Source organism: Dasypus novemcinctus, chromosome 8 (genome assembly GCF_030445035.2).
Source record: "Dasypus novemcinctus isolate mDasNov1 chromosome 8, mDasNov1.1.hap2, whole genome shotgun sequence".
In the NCBI taxonomy this organism is placed as follows: Eukaryota; Metazoa; Chordata; class Mammalia; order Cingulata; family Dasypodidae; genus Dasypus; species Dasypus novemcinctus.
The window spans coordinates 32745262-32764376 of NC_080680.1; the positions used below are offsets into that span (position 1 = coordinate 32745262).

The 19115-nt window shown below is 41.0% G+C and overlaps 1 protein-coding gene across 6 annotated transcripts in view; it reads right to left on the reverse strand.

Annotated features, from left to right (window-relative positions):
* Window positions 1–952: 952 nt before the first annotated feature.
* PCSK5 (proprotein convertase subtilisin/kexin type 5) overlaps window positions 953–19115 on the reverse strand; it is a 434041-nt gene continuing 415878 nt past the window's right edge. For 2 of the 6 annotated variants that reach the window (XM_058301654.2, XM_058301655.2), the window contains 3 exons: window positions 10405–10505; window positions 7813–7999; window positions 953–4228 (listed from right to left, as the gene is read on the reverse strand). In XM_058301654.2, the coding sequence (XP_058157637.1) occupies window positions 3825–4228; window positions 7813–7999; window positions 10405–10505 (692 nt within the window). In that variant the 3' untranslated portion in view covers window positions 953–3824. Of the gene's footprint in view, window positions 4232–7812; window positions 8000–10363; window positions 10506–19115 lie in introns of all 6 variants that reach the window. The other 4 variants (XM_071216671.1, XM_071216673.1, XM_071216675.1 and 1 more) reach the window with 3 other exon arrangements.

Genomic DNA, 19115 nt, shown 5'->3' on the forward strand with positions numbered 1-19115 from the left:
TTCTGGAAAGGAAGTGGTAGCTGCCTCAAGAAGTACCCAACCTTTTAGTGGATACACAGATAATCAAACAATTACATACAGTGTGATGTGGAAAACTGTGTATAAGGAGTATTAAGAAGCAGAGATGTGGAAGAAGTGACTAATCTTCTCCAAGTTCAGGAAAGTCCTCCCAGGGGAGGTGATGAAGGAACATGATTTTAAGGCAGTGTCAGGAATTTTCCTCCTGGTACAGGTGGGAGAAGAATATTCTAAGGAGAGCGAACAAGGTGCACCCAAGGACTTGAGGTAATAGGATGTTACCCTGGAAAGTCAAGAAGCTATTCAATACTGTTGGAGCCTAAAACAGGAAGCTGGGAAGTGAGTGGGGACCAGGAAATCAGGAAGAAAAGACTGGAGGCAGAAGCAAAGACCGTATTTTGGCAAGTTTGAATGTCATAATCAGTGTAGGTGATGGGGAGCCCCTGAAGATGTCTCCCGGGATGACACCTGGTGGACATGAGGGATGATCCTTGATAGAGAGTAGAGGGTACATCGGAAGGGAAAGGGACTGAAGCTGAGCACCGCGGGGTGGTCCACATGAGAGAGGATGTGGGCCTGTTTGAGGCAGTGGTGATAGGGCTGCAGGACTGCATGGACTTTTAGAAGCCATAATTGAAAAGACTAGCTTGGTCATTGGCTACAGAAAGATAAAGAGGAAAAAGCATTCTTGCTTTGTACCTCTTAACTCGGTAAAAAAAATTCTAGGCACATAAAACGTGCTCAGAAACAGTCCTTTAATAAGCAAGTCCCCATAGCATTTTCTGGTCTTGATTTCATTTTATTTCTCATTTTAAAATGACTTTCTATAAATTGGAAGCATCCAAACTCTTGCCCAGCCTCTTGCTGTACCTCTGGTCTACAGGGATTCTCTGAATATTTCCAGGGTTTTTCAAACAGAAAACCAAAAAGTGGCTTTGTTTTCCAATCACATATTTATTTCTTGAAACAATTGTTAGCACAATATTCAAAAGAAGACTGAGTATAATGTGACAAGACTAAGAACAAAGAAGGAAAAGATGGCAAACCTAACTAACACACAGCATGAGCCCTCTTTTCATTGCAGGTCACAAAGAATAACAACACAATTTTTCTTAGTATTCAATGTCAACTCGACCTCGTTCAACCTTTAACTGAGTCTCATAAACACAGATTTTTCATGGAAAACAAGTTCCAGGATACAAAAAACAATGTCAAACCCAGTTTATCAGAGCTTTAGAATTACCAAGGAAAATGAACAACACAGTATAAACAAAATTACTTGTCTCCATAGGCTATAATTATAATCCGTAATTACACAGCAAAACATGAGAAATTATTTTATTGATATGATGGCTATTTTACATGTATTCTTACATATTTCTAAGGATTGAAAAGAACTATCAGGGCTTTAAGTAGATCTTGAAAAGATGATTTTAAAATCAAATTTTGGGAAACATTATGTACGCCTTTTAACTGCGTGATACATGTGTTCTCATGAGAATTTTTTTTTAATGACAGTGTAAGTCAACTATAACCTATGGGCTAAATCTAGCTGGCTACCAGTTTTTGTACTGTCATGAGCTAAGAATGGATTCTACATTTTTAAATGGTTTGAAAAAAAAATTTTTTTAAGAAAAATATTTCATGATATGTGAAACTTCTCTGAATTTCTAGTATCAGTGTCCACAACTAAAATTCTGCAAGATCACAGCCACGCCCTTTCATGATATATTGGCAGTGTTCCCGCCACATAGGCAGGGTTGAAGAGTTGCCACAGATCCTATGACTCACAAGCCTAGAGTATTTACCACCTGGCCATTTACAGACAAAGTTTGTTCACCCTTGTTTTAAGAGCTTTCCTCTAAAGAAACACTGAGACCTTCGAGAAACGGAGAGATTTCCTATGTAAATGATACTTATCTTAAAAAAAAACAAAGGAAAGAAAATACATGAATTTAGTTGCTGACAGATACCGACATCATAGAATAAAATGATAGACATGCTTTTATTATATCCAGGATGCTTCTTTTCCCACTTTATGTAACTTAACCATTGGTGTAACTTAGTCATTAAGAACGTGTGTTTCAGGGTCACTTTATTCCCTTGAATCTTGTACTGCCATTTCGAGGTGATCAGCTTTCCGTGATGCTGGCTGGTTACTTAACCTCTCCTAAGCCTCCAGTTCCTGAGTAAGAGGGTAATAAGAGTACTGACCTTATGGAGTTATGGTGAGTATCAAGTGGAGTGATTTTTTTTAAAGGAATTATTTAGCCTGGTACTTGTAGGTGTGCAATAAATTTTATCTGTTTTTCTTATCATCATCATCATCTGAAAATGTCACTTGCACTTGTTGGAGCTCCATTCCTAGAACTGCCTAGAACTGCCTTGGCAGAGAAATCAATATGGCCCTGTTTACGTAATTTTGTATAGCAAGAGCCCCTCTCTCTGTGTTCCTATCTGTCCAAAAACTTTCCCTGGATGCACTAATCCAAAAGTGGGCACAACAGTTCTGAGATAGGCTGCCTATGAAAACACCTTTCTTTAGAGTGGATAATGTTTTTTATCATTTTACCCTGTTTTATGTTGGGTTAACACTGCTTTTTCCCTTTATTACTTGATGTTCTAGCTGATGTTTCCTACCGGAAACACTGCTTGAAAATCATGAGGGAGTAATGCTGTGTTTCTTGGAAACAGGGATTTTTTTTCCCTTGGGCTTGTTGCTGGCCTCCCACCTGAGATTGTCCTGCCCCTAGAACCCTTATGGCTGGACCACTGAAGAAGGCCCTAGGACCCAGTGGACACGTGGTTCCTCAGCTAGGACACTACCTAGTTTCTTTCCTCATCTCTAAATAGTCATGGGCAGCCTCAGCAGGGGTGGTCCAGCGCCAACTGATAAGCAGTAGGAGAGGAGAGCGCTTCTTTCTTGGCCCTTATAGAACAAATTTTGCTTAAAGAGAGCTAAAAGAGGAGAAAAAATCCCCTAAAACAAACAGTTTTTTTGTCCTCCCATCCCCCTAAAATTATTTAAAGAAATGTTCCAGTCTCCCAAAATAACAGGTTGGAAATGGAATTCCTATAGGCTCCCTGGTTTTGTTTTTTTTCAAGTTAATTGTATTTGCACACATGTCCACCAAACATACACTCCCCTTCCCCCCTCCCCCATCTCCAGGTAGTCTACTTTCTGGTTCTTTGGCTTTGTTATTTCTAAACATTTTTAAGTGACATCATACAATATTTGTCCATACATATTTTGCTTATTTCACTGAGCATAATGTTTTCAAGGTTCTTCCATGTTGCAACATGTCTCAGAACTTCATTCTTTTTTATGGTTGAATAATATTCCATTGTGTTTATGTAGCTATTCATATGTTAATGGACACTTGGGTTGTTTCCACCTTTTGGCTATTGTGAATAATGCTGCTATACACACTAATGCACCGGTATCTGTGTGAGATCCTGTTTTTACTTTCTTTGGGTATATGTTTAGAAGTTGAATTTAAAAAAAAATCACATAAAACAGTTTGTAGACATGTCACTGATTGTCACTTCCTATATGTTGTGTCTTAATATATTGCTTCGAGGTAAATGCCTCTGAATTGGATCCTTGTTGTACAGGAACTGTTAGATGGGTTTAGCCACCCCAAAGAAGAGCAAAATATTTCAGCACTCTAAGATACTCCGATTGAACTCAGGATGATAAACACACACACACTCGCGTCTCTGCCTTGTGTGTGTGGATAAAACCCCAAGCAGCTGCGCTCCCGCGCGTGCGCAGGAGAGGGGAGGGCGGGGCGCGGCCCGCGTTACTAGTACGAGTAGCTCTCGTCGTCGTACTCCAGCTCATCCTCCTCCTCGTCCTCCAGCAGCCCGTACTTAAACTTCCGGTAGACGGTGCCATCTTGGCCCATGTAGACGATGTCGTCCTCGTCGTCCTCATCGTAGTCCCGGTCCCTGTACTCAATGACCTGGTCCTCCTCGAAGCCGGCGCTCTCGCGGTGGCTGTCCTTATAGGAGGAGGACACCCTGTGCTGGTCGGCCAGCTTCTCATAGCGGGCCTTGGCGGCTAGCTGCGCGCGGCCCTGGGACTTCCTCCACACCAGCACGGCTGCCGCGAGCAGAGCCACCAGCAGGATGGAGGAGGTGACCAGCAGGGCTGTCTTGGAGCGCTCAGCAGCTGGCCCGACCTCGTTTGCCTGCAGGATGCACTCATCTGCTGGAAGAGGACCCCAAAGGAAGAGGGGAGAAGAAACGCAAGGGGGAACAATCGGTCAGTTACTGAGGTAAAGGACTTTGCCTTGAGCTTGAAAATCTAAAAGGACAGAGTCACTGATTTTCTTGGAGGGCACACTGCTCTATGAAACTGCAGGATGTACCCCAGGAGAGGCCCAGTCCATGCCTGGGAAAACCAACACATCCTTCTGGGAAGATCAGTTTGAGATCCATAGGGCGCCCCCTTGTCTCCATACCTCATGGGTTCGTCCCTGAGATTCCAGCCTAACCAAGGGATTCTTGTATTTTTCTCTTGAGGAAAAAAGCACTGCCTCCTAGGCTAGCTTTAGTTATTGCTAAATGCTCCATTTTCTGTCCCGACTCTGACTTCTCCTAAGACTGACCCCTCTCCAGCTTTCCTTATGGTCCAAGCATGACTGTCCAACACGTTATGGGTGGGAACAGATTATTTAGAAAATCATTGACCATAAAGCTGTGTGGTGCCTTAGAAATTAATTAGGCCAATCCTCTTTCCGCATTTGAGGAAACTGAGGCCCATTAGAGAGTAAGTGAACTGTCACATTGTCAGAAGCAAGAGCTTCTTAGGAGATCAATCAGAATTCAAACCCAGGAGTCCTACCTCCACAAGCAAAAGATACTGGGGCAAATTGTTCTCACAACTGTTTCTTGGCTTCTTAGCTTCTGTGGCTTCTGCCTGACAAAGAGGTGTGCCATCTTTAAATCCTGACTACCAAAGTGGGTGACACGACTTCTACCATAATTAAGATTTCCGAATTTGAGAGCTCTGCGCCTCTCATCCATCAGCCTCCGTTTTGATGCCTTGATTGAGAACAATAAAGTAACCAAAACATCACTGAAGAATTAAACCATGACTGCAGCCATAGGCTCATTGTTCTTTTTACTCATTTATTCATGTGATGTGCTTTGGCACGTTACCTAATTTATTGGGGGCTTTGTTCTTTAACCCATCAAATGGGGATGTGAAATAACTAGAGAAAGGACCAGCAGACTATCTTGTACGTACAAGTTGAACTACAAAGTAGGTTTTCCCATAAATATTTGTTGAGCCACTTGGATCTGCCCCACAATTATTTGATGAGAGAATCTAGGTACATTATACATATTAGCTTAATGGAAGTACTACTGCTGCCAGTACCATTATTTTTGCTTATTAGATATTGATTAATTGGGTAGGCTTCATTACCACTCTGTAGTTCCCTCTCTTCTTGCTAGTGCTAAACAAATTTTCTATTTTATTGTAGCTTTCATTCTCATGGCATCTTATCCATTGAGCATTATTTCCCTTCTAAAATAATAGCACTATCATTGCCGTGGTCATCATTAGCAATATCAGCACAGAATTTTTCCCTGGTGGAAATCTTAAAGCACTAGAGGGATAGATAAGCCATCTGTGTGTGGTACTTTGAGATAAATATTGCTTGAAGCAGGGGAATCAACAAAAGATCTTTCAAGGCTGTTTCAATTATTAGGGTGCCATATGCAATCACATCTTATTTACTATTCTCCAGCCTTAGGACTGCAGAGTCAAAGTCAGCCTCTGTGATCTGGGGTAGAGTGTGACAGCAAAAAATGAGTAGGTAATCAAGAGTGTTTAGACTTTTGCAGAGTTGCCCCAGTTGGATCTTCAAGAGCCGCAGAGGGATCACGAAAGCTAAATAAATTATTCTTTGTTGCAATAAGCTTGCATAACTCTGCACCCACATCCTGTTGCATTTAAAGATATTGATGTAACGAAAGTTATTATTCTTAGCTAACACAGCTTAGATATTAGAAAATAGATCCTGAAAATGGATATCTACAAGGGGCTGGGAAATCTGCACCTGGTAGGGGTGGAAAGCTGAAAGAAGGAAATAACTGGTTTTCAGAAAGATGATATAGAACTTATTTAAAGGGGTGATAAAAAATTAAAAAAATGGGTGGTAACAGATGTGAGTCTGGGATTTTCTTCACATATAAATGGACAGGCTCCCATAAATATGACATCTCTTTTTTTACAGTTAACAAATCTGGACCCCAAAGAAATCATCTCCTTCTGGACTATAGAATGTATTTTAAGAATATATTGAGGGAGTGAATGTGGCTCAAGCAGGTAAGCGCCCACCTCCCACATGGGAGGTCCTGGGTTCAGTTCCCAGTACCTCCTAAAGAAGACAAACAATGAGCAGATGAAGAGTAGACAATGAACAAAAACAATGAGCAGACAATGAGCAAAAACAATGAGCAGGACAACAAGCAAACAACAAGCAGAAACAAAATGAGCAGGGAGCTGATGTGTCTCAAGCAGTTGAGTACCTGCCTCCCACACAGGAGGTCCTGGGTTAAGTTCCTGGTGCCTCCTAAAGAAAATAAAAACAAAAAAAACCAACGAGCAGACAACAAGGGCAAACAATGACCAAAAAACAATGAGCAAACAGACAAGGGAGCCAACCCCCGGGGGGGGGAAAACCACAAGAATATATTGGGGAGTGGATATAACTCATTGGTTGAGTGCCTGTTTCCCATGTGTGAGGTCCTGGGTTCAATCCCCAGTACCTCCTAAAAGTAAATAAATAAATAAAACAATATTTAGCATGAATACCTCCATTTGGGGTCTTTCCAAGAGTATGGCAAATGAAGACCAAGTGCTTACATGAATGGTGTTGGAGGTGGGAGACAGTTGGGAGATTGAGAACTGGTAAAAGGGATTTTTTTTCTTTCTTGCCTTCAAGAAAAATTCATTCATAAAATTTCCTTACGTCTCTAATTGGTGGCCTGACTTTGGGCTGATTTCGTAGAATGATTTCTCAGCAGAATTCAGATGATACTTACGGGACATTGTAGATCCCCCCAGGGCCCACTGGATGGAACGTGAGAGAGTCTGGGCTATGATGTGGACCATTGACTATGGGGTGCAGTGATGCTCAGAGATGAACTTACCAGGTGCAATGGATGTGTCATGATGATGGGAGAGAGTGTTGCTGTGGAGGGAGTGGGGGGCGGGGGCGGTGGGGTTGAATGGGACCGCATATTTTTTTTAATGTAATTTAAAAATAAATAAATAAATAAATAATTTTTAAAAAAAGAAAAAAAAAGAAAATAAAAATAAAAATTAAAAAAAAAAAAAAAGATGATACTGGCATCAACTTCCTTGATAGTTGGTTTGTTTCATCCAGAAGGGAAGAAGGTGAATATATAAAGATGAAATTCTCGGTATTCGTGAGCTCTCAGTCTTGGGGACAGTACAGCAGTGGAAAGAACGCAGGCATTGCAAAAGGACCCGTATTCTAATTCCAGATGTGCCCCAGAATATTGGTGTGGACTTAGGCATGATAACCAACCTCACTGAGCCTCCGTTTCCTTCTGTGCAAAATGGCACTAATGGTGCCGCCTTGTGAAGGATGCCGCCTTGGGCATGGAGTTTTGGGTGTAGTAGGCATGCACTGGGCATTCACCAGAGGCAGCCATATCGATGCCTCGGACCTTCCCATCCTCCTCTCCCCGGCTCCCACCAACAACCACCCGAGGACGTGCCCTCCTCTGCAGGCTGCCCTTCCCTCCTCTCACCCGTGGTGTGGTGGCAGTCACAGCACTCCTGGGTGTCCGTGGGATCGGAGGTGTTGCAGCAGCCGAGGCAGCGGCCGTCATCCATGTGTAACAACAGGTTGGCAGGACACACGGTGCAGTTCTGCGCCCCGGGTCCCTTGCACTCCACGCAGCTCTCGTGGCATTTTTCGCAGTCAAATTTCTCTCCCTGTTAAGAACAATCAGCAGATTCCCTTTTGTGCCCTGGAGTCTCCAGCTGGGAATACCATCTTGTCTCCATAAGGGAAGGAGGCGTGTGCAGGGGAAAAGGAGGTTTTGTTGTGTCTGTTTTATCTGTGGTGGTGAAAGACAGAAGTGCCTGTCTGCTTGGATGGAACCAACTGCTGGGCCTTTCCCTCTGAGATCTGTTAACAGCCAGGTGGGAGAAGAGACTTCTCCAACAGTTTGGGGTACAAACGGAAAGCTCCTGTGCTGTATCCAGTTAAGGACCAGTTTTGTCTGGCCTCCGCTATGTTGGCCTTCACGGTTTAAAACATTTTGAATTAGTTGCCCACATATCCCATTTGGGACATTTCACATGTCAGTCAATCCCTAATTTCTTCTAGGAGATCTGTCAACACTGGATTCCTCACTCCCACATGGCCACACCTCAGACAGAGCTGAGCGGCATTGGCCCCCTTTTTTGTGCTCTCCCCTTGGACGCAATCCCCCTCCCTGGCTAGTGTGTCACCAACACATAAGTGACCCGTCAGTTTCCACTTTTCATCAAGCTCGTGGTGGGGTTTCCTTCTGGCAGCACTGTTCACTCGTTTATATGCTCTGCCTGGTCTCTGTGGTTATGAGATTGTTGTGGCCCTGCCCCAGAATCATGTCAGCTGTGGCCCTGCAACTAAACAACTAAATCTCATTCAGAAGGGATTGAGAGGTGAGAAGAAAGTAGCTTCCCTTCCTCCCAGTTGCCCCTTGACTGGAGGCTGGAAGTGTAGGCTAGGAAAGGTACCGGTCTACTTACAGAACTTTGGTGGTATGGTTTAAAACTAGAAATAGGTTTGTGGAGCACCTTGGTATGTTTCAGACACTGCAACAGGGCTTTCTCACCATTAGTATCTCATTAATCCTAGATTTCCAGTCAGAGGGCCTGGGTTTCAACCCCAGTTTTGTTACTTAATAGATCTGTGATTTTTAGCGAATTATTTAATGTCTCTGAGCCTCAGTTTCTTCTAAACAGCAATGAGGCCTGTTGTTGCAATTTAAAGAGAGGCCACGTGTGAACATACTGGTTCATGTTAATTTCATTACAGAGAGATTTACTTGTTTTCTGAAGTTTGGAAACACAACCAAGAAATTAGTGGAGTACTACATATTATTTGATTCCATTTCTATAAAATGTAAATATAAATACATTTATGGAGGCAGAATCAGATTAGTGTTTATGTGCAGCAAGGGAGGGAGAGAGGGATTGAGAAGTGCCTGCTATGGGGTAGGGGATTTTTCTTTTTTAGTAATGAAAACGCTCTAAAATTGATTGTGGTGATGAATGCACAACTCAGTGACTATACGGAAAGCCACTGAATGTACAGTTCAGATGGACTGTATGGTATGTGAATATATCTCAATAAAATTGTTTTAAAAATATAAATGGTTTATTGAACAACTGAAAAAATAAATAGAAGAAGTTAGTGGACTCAGAAAAGCCATAGCTTCTATGTAAGCAAATGAAATAGTTCCTTCAAACGCACTTTGAAGTGGTGGAGAAAAGGAAAGACCACGCTCGGGTGCATGGTTCCTGCTTTATTCAGGTTAGACAGAAGAAGTAAGAGAAAGCAAGGTTTTCAGTTCTGAAGACCTGAGACTTCAGAGGTCATGAACGATGAATGAAGGGTGTGATGCTCAAGTTCACGGGTCGGCTGGCTAGGTTATGGTGTCCAGTTGTTTGGTCAAGTAAGCACCGGCCTGATTGAGAGTATTTTCCTGGATTTAAATCATCAGTAAGTTGATTGCATAGGACAATTACAGGACTGATTACATCTACAATCACCTAAGGATATTGCCTTCACAATTGAGAGAGTCTCCTCTAATCAGTTGAAAGCCTTAAAAAGAGAAGTGAGGATTTCAGCAGTTGAAAGAATTTCCACCTCTAAGGCACTCAGCCAGTTTCTCTCGAGGAATTCACTGAAGCTTTCATCTGAGTTTCCAGGTTGTGGCTTGCCCTATGGAATTTGGATTTGCCAATCCCCATGGCCTTGTGAGCCAATTCCTGTAATAAATCTCTTAGTATTTAGCATATATTTATGTTATATATAATATATTTATATGTCTTGTTGGTTTTGTTTCTGTGGAGAACCCTGACTAATACATAAGGTTATTTCTGAGGCCTTCATTACTTACTTTTCCCATTGTTTATCTCAGGTTCTTTGAAATTAAGGCTACAGGTGAATAGTACCATCATTTCATCATGTGCTTATATAAGATTTTTAAATTTTATTATTTTATTTTTTCCTTATATAAGATTTTTAAAATGTTACGCCTAAATTCTACTAAGTGGAGGAATTTTAGGCCTGTTTGACTTTACCCAGAATGATATGCTAGAGCTGAGCTTATCAGTCCGAGTACCTCGCCCACTCTGTATTTCCCCACGAGACAGTCTGAGTTGCAGATTCCTCCCTGGAGGTGGTAACTCCACACACAGGACAAGCAATTCAGTGCTCCTGTTCCTGAAAGAAAAAAGTGATTAAGTTATGAGGTATCAACCTCTGTCTTGATTCCAAAACGCTTCGGAGAAAGGAATATGTCAGAGTAGTGTGAAGTAGACGAGTGACTAGACTGAGGATGTGAAAAAAAAACAAACTAAACAAACCTACAAGACAGAGTCACACAGGGAAGACCTAGAAATTATCTAATTAGTCCAATCTATGTAGACTTTCAGTCTGGAAAGAAAGGATTTGGGGATGACAGATCACATAGCACAGGAAGAGAGTGATTTTCAGAGAATGAGAAATCACGAAGAAAGTTTTAAAGATTTGTTTGTCATTCTGTTTTTCCTTTCAGTAGTATGGAAGGTGATACCAAAGGGGTTGGAGTGTTCCAACGCTCAGTTGGTGAGCCAACCACGAAGAGACCGTTCCCAACTGAGAAACAACACTAGACTTGGAACTTAAATTAGTAGGGCTGAAAGGGGACTCATACTATACACTTTTATTTATGTATGTTAGTATATAATTTATCCACTCCAATAAAAAATTTTTAAATAAAAAAATTTTAAAAAGGAAAAAAAAGGGAGGGACCCAAAGATTATTTTATCCAGTCACAGGGGGTGGAGGATTGGGAGGATAGGGATAGATTCCTTTGCATATCTCATGAAAACTATGCGCTCTGTCCACAGAATTTTTGCACATTGTTCACTTTTTATTTATTTATGTATTACTTTTTAAATCAATGAAATTTAAGGCCCAGAAATACAAAGTCACTTATCCAAGGTTACATGGGTAATGGTAGAAGCAAAATCCAAATTCAGGGTTGTTGACTTACAGTCCAGCTCTTTTTCTATCCCACTCTGCCTTATCACATGAACTGCCTCATGGAGGAGAATCTGAATCTATAGACTCTGTTTCCTGTGAAGGCAATACCCTCTCCCCTAATTTAGACACCCAAAATCGACTGACTGAAGTATTTTCTTCTGTGCAGATATCAAGACACAAACTCTCTGGAAAGACTTTGGAGCTCTAGTTTGCTTTGTTAGGAAGGCTCTGGCATTTTTCCGAGAATTTCAAAACAGCAGCATGAGAGAGAAGGGCATGGAAGTTACCAGGGATTCTTTTTTAATTTAAAGATTTATTTATTTATTTTATTTCTCTCCCCTTCTCCTCACTTGCTGGGTGTTCTTCTTTGTCCGCTTCTGTTGTCAGCAGCATGGGAATCTGTGTTTCTTTTTTGTTGTGTCATCTTGTGTCAGCTCTTCGTGTGTGCGGCGCCATTCCTGGGCAGGCTGCACTTTCTTTTGTGCTGGGCGGCTCTCCTTACGGGGCACACTCCTTGCGTGTGAGGTCCCCTACGTGGGGACACCCCTACGTGGCAGGGCACTCCTTGCACGCATCAGCACTGCGAGTGGGCCAGCTCCACACGGGTCAAGGAGGCCGGGGTTTGCACTGTGCACCTCCCATGTGGTAGATGGATGCCCTAACCACTGGGCCAAGTGCGCTTCCCGGTACCAGGGATTGTGAGTTGGAACTTGGTGTCTGTGCTCCCATCAGAACAGTATGGGTGAGAGTGGTTAGTTGCACTTGAAATAGAACCATGAGTCCCATCCTTCATGTTTGCTGTGGAGTTAAATCACCTTTTCACGTCTAAATCGTTAACTCAATCATCTATAATGTTGTTTCTGAGGAAAAATGAATTCTAAACTCTGAAAAATAGCTCAAAGTATAAATCTTTATTACCCAATGCTTCTTAGGTTGAGGGCTACCTGTAGTGATATAAATACAAAGCCACTCTATTTTTGTCTTACATCTAGCTTTATTCAGAATTTCCTACATGTTCTGGGACATAATTGTGGTCTCGTATGAAAGAATTAATCTTTATCCCTTCTCCCCTCTCCTTCCCTCCCCTGCCTTCCATTTTTCTAAAATAACTTAGGAGCCCCCCCCCTTTTTTTTTGATGAAGAGAAATTAAGGGTAAGAAAAATTAAAAGAGGGAAATGGACTTGGCCCAGTGGTTAGGGCGTCCATCTACCACACAGGAGGTCCGTGGTTCAAACCGTGGGCCTCCTTGACCCGTGTGCAGCTGGCCTGTGTGCAGCTGGCCCATGCGCAGTGCTGATGCGCGCAAGGAGTGCCATGCTACGAAGGGGTGTCCCCGCGCAGGGGAGCCCCATGCGCAAGGAGTGCACCCGTAAGGAGAGCCGCCCAGCACGAAAGAAAGTGCAGCCTGCCCAGGAATGGCGCCGCCCACACTTCCCGTGCCGCTGACGACAACAGAAGCGGACAAAGAAACAAGACGCAGCAAATAGACACAGAGAACAGACAACCGGGGGAGGGGGGGGGATTAAATAAATAAATAAAAATCTTAAAAAAAAAAAAAGAAAAATTAAAAGAGGAAAAAAGCCTTAAAAAAAAAAAGAGAGAGAGAAAAGGGTGGGAAAAATTAACAGAGGAAATTAGGTCATCAAATCTGTGCTTTAAAATTGGTAACATTTTCGAGAAAAAGGCCAGCAACAATCTGGCCAAGGCATAGATCCTGGGCAGTCCCCAAAGGCACTGGTTACAAACCAGTAACTCCGTTTATACGTCCTACTGTGATTTATCGTGATTTACTGAAAACGTGCACACTTTGAGTACCCAAAGTCTTTTGCCAAAGGCAGTTTGTCAACTTCCATAATGCTTTCTATTGTTTTCAAGTTCAACACCCTACATCTGTCATTCCTTCTGAGGCTCTGCAAGGGGCCTTGGGATCTATAAAGACAGCCTTGGCATTTCCTTAAAATGCAGAACTACTCACCACCTGCTCCTCCAAGGACTGACCCTCAAGGGACCAATTCAACATAGCAGAGCAGCCCTTGATTCCAGCAGAAAGGAGAGTCAGGATTTGGATTCCAAACAATTTTATGGGGAGGATATATAAGAAGTAAGTGAGGACAATGAGTGAGCTAATTGTGGAGGAACAACAATTGCATACAAAAATTTCATATTAGGCCTCATTGTGCATTTAAGTTTTGATTTTTAAAAAATCCTGATATTTGTAGTCGTTCTCATATTTGATATTAATTCTAGGGTTAGAAAACTAAATATCTGGTGTTTGGCAAGCCTCTGAAATGCTAGATTGATTTAGTCTAGTTCTAAATCCAGTGCTTTAGGCTGGTAGGAACTCCATCGTAAACGCCAGTCAAAGCCAAAGATGGGTTTTTGAATTCCTATACTCTCTTGGTACCAATAACATGCCTTTTTTCCCTTTTCTTTCCTTTTTTTTTTTTTTAAATAAGTAACTTACAATTATTTGATTCATTGCCCTGCAGTACTATTCTTGAAAGCTCTTGTGGTTTTTTTTGTATGTGTGAGAACCTTTAAAATATCCTTTAGTTTTTATTTTTCCCTGAAATAATGTAAAAGAAAACATTTAAATGAAAGTGGAAATTTAAGAATGCTAAAACATCCTATAAAATTAACTTAAAAAATTATAAGTAATTGGTCCTTTAACTATACTTTAAAAAATAAAGTGAAAGATAAAGAACTTAACACTTTACACATTTTATATTTCTCTTACATAATCTGGAATTATACACAATTCTTTTCTTTTTTAAAGCACAATATTGAAGCCTTTAAAAGGTATTTAAGGGTTTGGAGAAATGAATATGACAACATGCATTTGTCTTTATACAGAGAAAATGAAATTGTAGTCACCGTTATATATGGACATTGGTTATAACCTAGTTTTTTGTTTTTTGTTTTTTTCTTTTGAAGTACTAGGGGCCAGGGCTTGAACCCAGACTTCGTATGTGGGAAGTCCGTGCTCAACCACATCGGCTTCCCTGAGCTGGTTTTCTTGTTTGTTCTGCTTGTTTGTTTTGTTTTATCAGGAGGCACCGGAATCCAAACCCAGGACCTACCATTTGGGAGGGGCGCACTCAACCGCTTGAGCCCCATCTGCTCCCAGTTATAATTTAGTTTTAATTCTTAAAACACTTTCGATCAGCAAAGCTAAAAAACATGTATGTTTCAATTGAATGTTTTAAAGTGTACAGATTTTTACAAGGACATAATGTACGTTATTGTTCTGTAGAAATATACTAGTAAATAATGTATATTCCTCCCTCTGTGTAGTGTGTAAAATAATTAAAAGAAAATAAAAGGAAATCATACAGGGATGTGTGACATTATTGTAATTGTGTATTTGAGAATAACGTGCAAAAATAAAAATCAGAATATTTTCCTATTAATGAATGTTTATTCTATTCGATACCAGTACTAAGTTAATGCTTTTACTTAAAAAAAAAGTACATTTTTTATAAACCTAATAAACAGCAAAAGCAATGGATGAAAAAAAATATATATATCCTGAAATCAGTGGGCAGTCAAAAGTGAATGAAGTAAAATCTAGTGTGTAAATTGCTTGTTTAGGTTGCTAAATTTTTCCCGATCCTTTCATGAATCACATTTTTTTTGACAGCTAATGTTTTAAGAAGGAACTCACCAGTTTTGCCCTCCCCCCAGTTTATAAACCTGTTGCCAAATTTCGTGATCTCTGTGTTGCAAATCCAGAAAACAGCATAAAGATCCACTAAGCAGCAAAGAACATGTGTGGAATGGTGAAGAGAGGATGGTAGAAGAAACAGGTATCAAGACACAGGAAGTGTCAGCTGGGCAAGGTCTAGGGTTCAAGTAAAACACAGGAGGAAATACAACCACGTACAATAGCTTCCAGATTCACCCAATGCTGGGGTTTAGTGTATACCCAGGGTACCTGAATCTATGGACTGATCATGTGGTAGCCAGGCCCTGAGCCTCAACAGACTTGCAACTCCTACACTCTGGTTTATTGGACTTACCCCACTCAGCTAACATGGAGGTGAAGAAGGTCAACCACCACACCAGGGAGCCAGGAGTGCCTACAACTGAAAGCAGAAGAATTGCATCCAGCATCCATGTGGAACCTAAGCCCTCTCTTGACATAGATGTGGAGTGGACACATCCATTCCAAAGTCCACAAGATGGAGGAATAGAGTATGGATTAGAGTGGACTTACTGATATTCTATACATGAACTATTGTGATTAGTAATTGAAGAAAATGTGGCATTGGTGTGGAGAAAGTGGCCATGGTGGCTGCTGAGGGTAGGGAGTGGGAGGAGGAGATGTGATGTGGGAGCATTTTCGGGGGTTGGAGTTATCTTGGGTGGTGCTGCAGAGGCAGTTACCGGACATTGTATGTCCTCCCATGGCCCACTGGGTGGACTGTGGGAGAGTGTGGGCTATGGTGTGGACCATTGATCATGAGGTGCAACAGTGCTCAGAGATATATTCACGAAGTGCAATGAATGTCTCATGATGATGGAGGAGGTTGTTGTTATAGGGGGAGGAGTGGGGTGAGGGGAGTGGGAGGTATATGGGGACCTCGTATTTTTTGAATGTAACATTAAAAAAACAAAGACAAAAAGAAATGCACTCAAAAAAAAAAAAAGAAAAGGGAATTGAGAAGAAAGAGCTAAAAACTTACTTTCAATAGAAAACTATTCTGATATTTTTTCTTTAACATTTTCATATATAATTATGACAAAAAATAAACAAAAATACAGGAAAAAAAAAAGATTCACCCAAATAAATCCAATCGTCCCTTGAACACAATCTCAGAGAAAACTGTGGAAGAACTTTTGACACTGGGAATGCTCAAAATCATCATTCTTCATACATTTAGGAATTCTCAAACCCAATTAAAGAAATCTGACTTTTCAAACTGTGCTTACAACATCACTAATAATTTCTCAAATCTACCCAAAAATCTTAAAAAGCTCATGTCCTATTGTGTTTGTTTTTTTTTTTTTTAATTCATAATAAACTATTTTTAGAGAAGTTTTAGATTACAGAAAAGTTACATCAAAAGTACAGGGGATTCCTGTATAACTCCCCGTCATTCACCTTTTTACCTATTATTAACATCTTACATTAGCGTGGTACATTTGTTACAATTGATGAACCAAAGTGAAACATTGCTACTAATCAGGATCTCCAGTATGGTTTACACTTTGTGCTGTGAAGCTTTACAGGCTTTGCGTTGTCTTGTTTTGATTAACTTATGTTATAAAACATGCATGATGGTTGCCTGGCCTTGATTAGAAACCAAAAGCCCGCACCAGTAGCCCCCTGCCCTACCCCCTGCATAACCCTAGTGGGTTGGAATTAGGGTCGTTAGATTTATCAAATCAAAATACAGGCTACCCAGTTAAATTTGAATTTTAGATAAACAGCAAATAACATTTCGGGTAAGTATGTCCCATACAGTATTGTCCATCTAAATTTTAAATTTAACTGGGTGTCCTGTATTTTATCTGGCAATCCTAGTTGGAATAAAGACCTCACACATCTAGTAATGATGGCATAGAAATACCTCCAACTTAAAAAAAAGATCTAATAGAAAGCCATCATTCACATTGATATGCTAATGAAAATGTCAGCTTTCCACCACCCTTCCATCCCACCCCGCCCCCAATTCAGTGTACTTTCTTATCAGGTTATCTTATTCTGACTACATATTTTGATTAGCAACCATATGTGTCTCTGGAATGAGAAAAGGGAGTAAATATTAATGATTACTTCAATGCAGTGTGCATGGAGGGATAATTCTTTCAAAGGTTGGAGTCAGTTTGTGTTGGGCAAAGCCTGGGAGCCACCTATGCTGGGGCTTTCAGAGTTGCCTTGGGTGGCCTGGTGGTGGTGGTGGAGCACAAATGGGGGAATCAGAGGAGGTTCCAAGATCCCTTCTCTGCTCACTTGGAGAAGCTCTGCCCTGACCAATGTTATATAACAGGATTCAGTGCAAGATTTCTAACTAGTCAATCCACTGCTCTGACATGAATCATTTTGAAAGGGAGAAGGAGCAAGATTAGAAACAGGCTCTGACAGATTCGCCTTTGGTTTTTCCATCCAAAAGTCTTAAGCTCCCCCACCCTAAAAAAGAGTCTTAAATACACCCACCACCTCATCCCACCCACTGGCATTTGGATTAGCAGAACGAGGCTGGTCAATAACCAGGTATAATAATCTTCTAAGAATCTGCTTACCCATTTGTGACACATGCACGTCAAAAAATCATACATAAGGTCAGGTTCTGACATAATCCCTTCACTCAATCATACTGAAATGATAGACTAAATATTAAAAGAGAAAACCAAAAAAAAACCAAAACAAAACACTAGGTGGACTTGAAAAATAAGGTGAAATTGCTTCAGAAAGGGAATATAAATGCAAAATGGTAGTCAGGTTCAAGCCACTTTCCTGCTCTGCTCCTGGAAGCAGGCAATGGTGGCTCAGAGTTCAACTTCTCCATCATAATAGGAACAAAAAGCATTTCTTTCTTCTGAGACCAGGGCCAAAAGCTAGGTTTAGTGCTTAAAACAGGAGCTGGGCTGGGATTCTCTGTGCACAGAGACATCATGTCCTGACCAGAAACTCCCCTATCTGCTGGGTGGCTTGCTGATGGAATCTGTATTGTCATCAGTATCCTCTAGGAACACTGAAAATGAAAAGCTCTGTTTCTGGACTGAGTCCCTACATGGGGAGTAGGAATAGAGTTACCTGAAAAACTACCGAACCATGAAGAATGAATATAAAGGGAAAGAAGGAGAGATGAACAAAAAACAAAATGTCCTATTTGAGCCTGAAACCAAAATTCCAATGCATATGAGTGCAATGATCGCTAAAAAAAGAAAACAAACACAATTAACAACCAGAATGTGAATTTACATCAGATGAAAGTAATTTCATTGAAAGTTTGGCAAAGTCTTTAAAATCAGAATGTTTAAGATGCTCAAAAACAAAAATGAAAAAAATCCACAAAAATAATAAATTATGAAACATCAACAGGAGGATATGAAACAAAAATAGATGAAAAAAGAAACAATTAGAAATCTTCAAAATAAAAATATAGTCACTGAAATTAAGAACACAAAAGTAGTAATAGATGGGCTGAACTTTAGATTGTATGTAGAGAGCAAATTAGGGAAATAGAAGAGAGTCCTGAAGAATTAATCCAGCACAAACCACACATGGTCAAAGAGATAAAAATATCAAAGGGAAGTGAGGGAAAGAGAAGAGCCCAGGAAACATCAAGGTATCAAACTTGGCCAAATAGTTGGATGTCGGCTTCATTAACAGAAAGAATAAATAGCACCTATTCTTAAATGTTCAGATAATAGATAAAGAAAAGTGAATAGATAGATGGGCAAACAGATGGATGAAGAGATATATTGATGGATAGATGGATAGAATAATTTAGCAAATGTGGCAAAATGTTAAAAGTTGGTGGATCTGGTTATCTGGGTGGTAATGAGGTACGTGGGCCTTCTCTGTATGGGTTTTATGTTATTTTTGCCGAGGTAGAATCTTCTAAGTTCGGCAGGTAGAGAAGGATGGAGGAGGTGGAGAGCATTGCTTGGAGGAGATGGTGCCTGGACCTGGGCTGGAAGGAGGGAAGGCTCGCAGGAGGCAGTAGTGTGATGCAGAACAGCCCAGGCTAGAGGGAAGACGCAGCAGCTAAGAGAACAGAGGGTGCTGATGCTGCAAAGGACTGGCTGTGAGGTCAAGGCAGAAGCCCCCAAGGACAAGGAGAAGGGAGAGAGGG